The 9,054-nt window shown below is 38.2% G+C and overlaps 1 protein-coding gene across 1 annotated transcript in view; it reads right to left on the bottom strand.

The window, feature by feature from the left end:
• Positions 1-7,612, bottom strand: part of ADCY2 (adenylate cyclase 2) — a 1,242,889-nt gene extending 1,235,277 nt beyond the window's left edge. Inside the window, exon 1 of the mRNA XM_075212755.1 lies at positions 6,956-7,612. Within this exon, the coding sequence (XP_075068856.1) occupies positions 6,956-7,162 (207 nt within the window). The 5' untranslated portion in view covers positions 7,163-7,612. The remainder of the gene's footprint in view (positions 1-6,955) is intronic.
• Between the last annotated feature and the right edge of the window lie 1,442 nt (positions 7,613-9,054).

Raw genomic sequence — 9,054 nt, forward strand, 5'->3', positions numbered from 1 at the left:
CTTATACTGCTGAATCAGTGAACTTTGTAATATAGCAGTACCACTGGAATTATACTGCTGAATCAGTGAACTTTGTAATATAGCAGTACCAATGGACTTATACTGCAGAATCAGTGAACTTTGTAATATAGCAGTACCACTGGACTTATACTGCTGAATCAGTGAACTTTGTAATATTGCAGTACCACTGGACTTATACTGCTGAATCAGTGAACTTTGTAATATAGCAGTACCAATGGACTTATGCTGCAGAATCAGTGAACTTTGTAATATTGCAGTACCAATGGACTTATACTGCAGGATTGTTTTTGGATATTTTTTTTTACATTTCTTTTTTTTTATAATTATTTTTTTTTTATTTTTTTTATAACTTTTTTTAAAAAAAATTATAACTTGGGAATAATGGGGAAATAGCAATGCCCTTAGAAGGACAGAGCACAGGACACAGCACAGGACCCAGCAGCACCACTGAACTCAGAAGGACAGAGCACAGGACACAGCACCACTGGACTGAGCAGAGCACAGCACAGAACTGAACAGCACAGCATAGCACGAGATATAGCAGGACAGAGGACCACCTAACACAACCTCCCTCTACCCTGATCAATGCCCGAGTGAAGATGGCGGCGGCTAGCGGGGAATTTATAGAATACGAGTATCGCGAGATCCGACAGCGGGATTATGACTCAGAGCCTCGGTTTCAGTTTTGCAATTGGCGGAAATACCCGGATCTGTCTTGGATATGGCTCGGATCGGCAACGTTCGGGTGGGCTCGGATTTCAGATATCCGAGCCCGCTCATCTCTAATCAACATACACTTTTTCTAATAGGACAAAATAAAGGCTACATTATAATCATTAATTTTAATCACTACTTTTATTTGTAATAAACTCATTGGGGCATATTCAATTGGTCCGCAGGGAGCTGCGAGCTGAAATCCAGCGAGAGATTACCGTATTAATGGTATTAGTTTTTCCGTGCTTGAACCCTCGGACAATTGAATACCCCCCATTGTCTGAGATTATAATTTCCAATGATTCATGCCTATTAGTTCCATACTAGTTTTGAAGTTCCACTAACTGAAGAGTAGTAGTAATAAGATGAGTCTCACAAAATTACAGCACTGCCCAATTACACAATTATCTGCACTAGATGCTGGTTCTCGACCCCATCATTTACATGAGGTGAATTGTATCATACTCCAACAATTAACTTGCCTCTTCTTAAACTTATGTGATACCCCTCTCATAATGTTTCAGAATGATCATATCTCAAAACCTGCATCCTTCATGCTCACTTTCAGATCCCTTCTAGTAGAGAGACATCATCTGACACCTTTTCTATTCACCAAATCAATCTTAAAGAGAGTATAACCAAGAATATTAGTACCCATTAAGTTAATTATCCAGTGTATCACCATCAATCAAATCATAAGGTTCCTTAAATTATAACTCAAGCTCTCCAAGTTTTGAACAAACACTTATGCTTGATTCTAGTTTGTGTATTTTGCATTTTTACATATTTTTCCTGGAATTTGTAAGTGAGTTGCTGTTTTCTATATTTAATTGTGACAGAGGGATCATCTTGTCAGCAGTCATAACCCTTCTAACCTCTCCTCCCTCAGTACTAACTTAAAACACTGGTTGCTTGGCAAAACTATTTTTTAGCTTAACCTCACCCCTCACATATATCTTAAATACCCCATTCAGTCATATCACAAAACTGTCATCTTTCAAGGCAAATAACTTTATATAGAGATTAGCATAGATAATGCATCCCAATTAGTGGTCAAAGTGGAAATTTAGAAGTAATGGTATACAAAATGTAAGTGAATTGAATTTGATAGTTTTACAATCAAAGCAGTAGAAGAAGTGGCGGTATGGCACAGCACTGTATACCATCAGTATTATTCCAGAGAACACATCCTTGGAAGTTATTGTCTTCAGCTTACTGCTTAGTTTCTTAAAATGACTCTTTAGAATTATTCAGGTTTATTTATTTTTTTGTTATTGTTACCAACATAGATAATACGATAATCTGTCATTCTGGTCTATCAAATACTGAATCTTAGCACCAGGGAAACAGCAAACCATTGGTTGAAGCGATACTGGCTATTGATTGTTCCATGTTTCTAAAAACAGAATTCTGTATTACTTTCACCTGTCAACATTTTTGTATTGCCATGCCACTGTTAACAGAAAAGTTATTATCCTGGCTGTTAGAAAGAACAGAGTCGTCAGAAACTGTCACTTCAAATGTTTCAACACAGCATATTTGCTCAGTGTGGCATATTTGGAAAGATGTGCATTGGCCAAACAGCAGACAAATTTTGGTTTGGTGAGGTAAGGATGATTGCTTTTAATACATGGAGAAGGGGACAGAAAATACAATGTCTCACCTCTGGTCTACTAAATCTAACTATTCCCACTTCCACTTCACCAAACCCGCCCCCCTCACAATACAGAAAGGTCCTAGCGAAATTCCTAGTTAAATGGTGCATGGGGGTAGCTATAGTAATTCTGTCAGACCTTCAGAAGAGGCAAATATGCCCTTCAATTAGTCCATTGTTATGGAAAATTATAAGGATCCCCCTAAATATAATATGGATACAATGGAATAGATTTATTGTCAAATCAGAAAACAACTTTGGGCTGGTCAGCATAGGGGTGGTATATTTTAGAAGAGGGCACAAAAAAGAATGGCTCCTCTTCTAATAGCCACACCGAAAACAATTAGCACCCTGGAGCACTGTCTCATTTCAATTGTGTGCTAGGGAAATTATTCTGTTAAAAATATAGTAGTATATTGGGCAATATTGAAGAGTCTTATCACTCACTAGTTCAGTCAAGTGTCCCTTTGTGCATGCGTGAGCTGGCATGTCTGCTCGCACATGCGTACTGGAACTGGAAGACTGGACTTGGGCTTCCGGTTCCAGTACTCCTACAAAGATACAAAAAAAAATACGTTTTTAAAAAACTGAACATTTTATTTTAAAAAAGGCCAATTAAAGAATGCTTTTTTTTCCCACTAATAAAGCATTATTTCCGGAACCACCCCCGGCTATTTCCAACTTGAGATGGCATCATTATTATTATTATTATTATTATTATTAAAGACAATTCTATTGTTTGTAGTGTAGTACATTAAATTTACAGTAGTATACAGTACACATACAGCAATGATTTATAACACATTACATAATACAGTATTTATAAAAAAACATATTTATAAAAAAGACAGACATCTACTGGTTAAGAGATAGGACATAGATAACTTGATAATGCAGATCAAGTTATTTATGAGAGTGTGACAGTGATTAAAAGGTCCAACATGAAGTAGGCCTGGGCACAAGAAAACAGCTAGGGTGATGCAACAGTAGAAACAGAAGATACGGAAAGAGAGCCATGCTCATCCTAAAGTTAAAGGGAAGACACAAATTGGGTGGTACCGAGTGGGGGAGAAAAGTTGATAGCTGAGGCAAAGGATTTAGAAGGAGGGCTTAAAGGTTTAAATAAAAAAAATGAGTTTTAAGGGCATGCGTGAGCCTTGAAGAGTAGAGACTAATCTAAAGGTATGGGTGGTCAGCAGCCCAAGCGAAGTCCTGGAGCTGGGAGTGTGAAGAGGTAATGGTGTGGTAGTGAGGCAGTGGTCGCTGTAGTGGGGGGTTGCTTTAGAGCTTTTTAGGTGATGGTGAGGAGTTTAAATGTAATTCTGTAGCCCACAGGAAGCCAGTGTAGCAACTGGCAGAGAGGGACAGCAGAGATAGAGCATCAGGAGAGAAAAGAGGTGCAAGGCGAGATTTTGGTAGTACAGAGAAGAGGAGGTTTCAGTAATCAAGGCAAGAGATTACAAGGGAGTGAATAAGAGTTTTGGTAGCTTCCATTATGAGAAATGGACAGATCTTTATATTCTGGAGTTGGAGAGGGACTGAATTTGAAGTTTGAAGGAAAGGAGGGGAGTTAGGTTGACTCTTAGGTAATTGACTTGAGGGACAGAGAAGAGGTTAGGGTTATCACTGGAAAGAGGCAGGTGGGGGTGAGGGAGGCCTGGTGAGGTGGGGGACTAGAAATCAGGGGAGGAAAAGATAGATTTGTATCTCATCAGCATACAGGTGGTATTGGAGACCAAAGGAGCTCAGGAGGTGAAAGAAGGTGTAGAGGGAGAAAAGCAGTCGGGTGTAGAAACCGAAAAGTAGCAGCTGGTGAGATAAAACAAAAACCAAGAGAGCACAGTGTCACAGAGGCCTATAGATTGGAGAGTTTGCAAAACTAGCGGTTGGTCAATGGTATCAAAGGCAGCAGAGTAGTTCAGAAGGAAAAGATCGAAGAAGTGTCCCTTAGATTTAGCAGGGAGAAGGTCATTAGTGACTTATTGAGGGCAGTTTCGTTGAAGTGGATGAAGCAAAATAAGGATTGAAGTGGATAAAAGGGGAGTGAAGAGAGAGAAAGGAGGTGACTCCATTGTAAAACCTGTTCAAGAAGTTTTAAGTCAAAAGGAAGCAAGGAGCTAGGGTGATAATTAAAAATAAAGGCAGGGTAAGGGACTGCTTTGGCTTCAAGAGACAGGGAGCAGAGCAGGTGAGATGGGATGGGGTCAAAGGGCAAGTGAAGTGGGGTGTGGACTTCATCTGCAGATCCTGGAATGAAGAAAGATAAGGTAGGTGGGCTAGCAAGAGTGGTGGCAGTTGGTAGCAGGGGTGGGGACAGTGGGAGGGGCAACACTTTGGGCATGGAGGGGCAAGGCGGTGTGGAGAGAAAGGAATAATGGGAGATGGTATGAAAAACTGCAAAGTCTGAAATACATAACTGAGTGTACAATCTCCACCACTTGATACTTATTGAAAAGTACTGGGGAGCATTAATGCAGCTAGTCAGTCAGGAATATCTTTATGCTGCCTGCTTCTATTATCCAGAGCAATCACCAACATTTTGACACCCTAAGCCATGCACTAACCTGTTTAAGTAGATTAGTATCTGTGATGTGTGTTACCATTTTGGCAAGCTCCTAAATAACTCTTACTTTTGTCACGGTTCAAATACAAGTGCAGCTCAGGAGCCAGGTAAAAACACACAAAGTTTATTGCTGAATACTGAATATACAGGAATATGCAGGAATAAATACCGGGTAGATGGCTGATCAAGGTAAGTGGTAATATGGAGAGATCCAGGCAGTATGAAACCAAAAGCTCAGCAGAGGAAAGGAACAACAGGATGGGACAACAATAACCAGCCCTGAATGCTGGGAGAGACAGGTATAAATGTAACACAGCCAGGTGCATGAGATAATGCGTGAAGCAGTGTTAACCTCTAAGGAACTAGGGGCACAACAGGCACTATAGCAGCACCTCTGGCGATCAGAGGTACTGCTGCTAACACATAAAATGAACACAAATGATAAAGTCTGATAGTCCAGGAGGCAGGAGCTGCCAGGCAAAGCAGTATGCTGCAGGCAGATCGTGACAACTTTCTTGTATGACAACTGTGCAATGTTTGTCACTATGGGGCCTATTCATTATCGAGTGACGATAACAATAAATTGGTATCACCACTTATCGCAGCTATAATAAAATCTGTTATATCTGCAATTTATCATTAAAATCTTGTCTAAGCAGCTGAGTCATACTCAGCAATACTGACCCAGAGCAGTAAGGGTTAACTTAGCGATTAGACAGGCAATTCTCAGGGGATATGCTAACCGGTTTACACATATTTGTGCCGCCACTGTCCATCATAAATTAGCTATCCCATGCTTTGCGATAGCCGGAAAAGCCCGAAATCCATCAAAAACTCAATTTTTGCTGGTTTTAGGGCTTTTTCTATTACTTGTTAGGAATACTTGTTAGGAAGCATCCATTGTGCACCGATGCACCAAATGCTATATTTTAAATGCAGCTTTTCAACATGCATTTGTTATTAGATTAATTAACTATTAGTAATTTATGGAATATATGCATAAATTATTGTGTAAAATCAGAACTGATAGCTCCTCTTGATAGCTTCTAAATGATCCAATTATCACTGGAGCTCTCAGCGTTTACCATTGAAAATTATTTCTCACAGAATTCTAATTATTGATAATCTTTTGCTATCAAATGCAGTGTTACTGGATTACTATAGCCACTTTTGTGTATTTGGCATATGGGTTGACTTTTATGATATTTGTAAACTTTGCCACTTTAAGAGCTGGTAAAATAATCTACAGCAGCAATTCCCAATTACTTTCCTTCAGCTACTTAAAACACAGTATGTTCATTCCAGTGCTTCAATATGAATCAAGGACATAACCTATATACCTTAAATAGCGTGCCATGTTTAGAATAAGGCTCACTGTGAATGCTAGAAATGGGTTTACAGAAACACAACACTTATGGAAAATATCAGGCCACAGTTAATGGTAATACAATTGACTACATTTTATAGTATCTAAATAGTACATGAGCCTCTTACAATATATAGTACATTCTATAAAGTATAAAAGCTACCACAATGATAAATTAATACACAATTTGACATATAACACATTAAGAGGTTTTATTTATTCTAGTTAATGGAGAAGTTTTCCATAAATCCCAGGCAACCAAGTTATTCATGACTTCTGTAGAGCAGCAATTCACTATAGCATTAAAAGAGAAAAAGAATATGTGCAGAGAGTGACCTAAATTGAAGCTATGCGTAAGTAACCTATATTCCATAGACCATTGTCAATATAAAAATTCAATACTTTAGTAATACTTGTCAGGTTCTCCAATCTCTGCAATTTGAGCTTAAAAACACATTGTAAATACATATTAGATTATTCATATTGCCAATTTTGCTATGCATCCCATAATAGATACTGTTACAATAAACAAGAACATTATGAATTACATACAGTATAATATAAATTCTGCTTTTACTGTAACTTATTTTTAACAGTGCAAACATTGTGTGGTATGTTTTAATTGAAATATCCTTACCAGCCCAGAAGCAAAGAAGACAGCAAGCAATGCCAGGCATGCTCCCATCACAATCAGGAGCAGAAATATGATGAGAGGGTGCTGCTGGCTCATGCAGTAATAGGACTCATAAAGCCAGTCTCTGGACTTCTGCTGCTCTTGCCTAGTAACCACATCCTCTGTCCTCTCAAGAAAATAGTGGCGTCTTCTCAATGCTTCTTGCCACATTCTGACAGCTGGAGAGACACAGAGCTTTCTTTATTTTTTGTATCCCACTTAGGAAAAAGCAGGTCAGCAACAAATAGTTCCAGTAATCTCCTTATATCAACAAGAAAATCCAGTCTTCTCTTTTATTGTTCTCCTGTAAACCTATGTGTTATGTAGAAGTAGAATACGAATAAGGCAGGTTCAGAGTTGAGAAGTAGACTCCTGTCTTATGATGCTAATAAAGGAAAAAGTGGTTAATTATACTGTCGGAATCAAGAGGATGGCGGTAAGGTTGGTCTAAGTTTTCAGAGTGTGTTTCAAGGAGTGTGGCAGATGAGAACAATAAACCAAAGTGCACACCCTTCCTCCTTCTGAATAGCAGCAGCAGCCTCAGCACACAGCTCATTCATAATAGGTTCTGTCCCTACTCTAATAGGAAAATAACATACACAGAAGCATGCTGAGTGTAAGGTGTATTTAAAACTGACTTATTCCACCAGCTTCCAAAAGGATATGCAAGCGTCTTGTGGACAGTCAGAATGAACAGTTTTCTTTTTTGTTCTTGTTATTTTATATTCCAGTAGCTAGAGGCTGTTAGAAGCACAGCAGTTCTCTGGCACTGATGCACTGGCTGAAAGCCTGGACCAAGAACAATTTCTTATGGGCTTACATAGCAAGATTTTAATATCCCTCACAAAATATATAGTCAGACTTAAAATTATAAACATATGTTAATGTGATATTGATTTGAAATAACAAAAAGAAAAATAGGTAATAGCAAATTAACCATGCTTAATTTCAAATGGCAACAATTAGTACATGCATATATTTATCACTATCAATTATATTATTTTTAAGAGGTACAGCAGAAATTCTTACTGGTGCAATGTGCAAAACAGTCAGGTTTGAAGTAGTTACATAGCAAGTTTAATAAACGGCTAAAGGGCTAAAGTGTTTATTTGCATGAACTTCATCACAACAAATGTAGATCAATTTCTAATACCATGAACATTTACCCATTCAATGCAATCTTATTATACACAAAGAGCCTGACTGATATAGAGTTGTCTAAAACTTTGAATGCAGGCTGCAAAATAATATATTTGTTTTACTGTACATGGCGATTGAACTACATTTTGTAAGTAGGGATTTTTCTTTGTGGTCTAGAAACTGTCACACATCGCCACACATTGCAGAAGATTTTTCCCTCCAAGCCGTAGCATTTACTATCCAGCAGTTTAAAGGGTGAAAACTAAAATTGCTGGCGATATGCAGCAGTTTCTAAACCTAAAATCGTTTGTGGTTGCAAAAGTGCTGGTTTTTAAGTGATGACATTTTCTTGGCAGTTTTCTTCTAGCTCAGGAAGCCCACACTATAAAATCCTGCCAACTTCCCCGATAACTTTTTATATTATTATTAATTTTAATTTCTTTTATTGATAGGGGTCTGATGAGATATAGGAGTAATATAGGAGATACAAATAGTAGCTTGTGTTTGGTAGCAAGTTCACTAGTGTTAACAGAACCAGACTTTGGGGTATATTTACTAAACTGCGGGTTTGAAAAAGTGGAGATGTTGCCTATAGCAACCAAATAGATTCTAGCTGTCATTTTGTAGAATGTACTAAATAAATTATAACTAGAATCTGATTGGTTGCTAAAGGCAACATCTCCACTCTTTCAAACCCGCAGTTTAGTAGCCCGTTGTCACCTATAAAGATCCCTTCTGATTTGGTCAGCGCTGGAGATTTGATCAGTCACAAAGGAGTCTGTCAAATCAACTCTGTTTATTGAAGCTTTACATACTAGTATTTATACAAAGAACATTGCATGCACAACTTATCTTTGTGTTTAGGGTGTGTAATAATTAGCACAATTCTTTTTTGTTTACTATGTCCTTTAAACATCTCTGCA

Source organism: Mixophyes fleayi, chromosome 5 (assembly GCF_038048845.1).
Source record: "Mixophyes fleayi isolate aMixFle1 chromosome 5, aMixFle1.hap1, whole genome shotgun sequence".
Lineage (NCBI taxonomy): Eukaryota > Metazoa > Chordata > Amphibia > Anura > Limnodynastidae > Mixophyes > Mixophyes fleayi.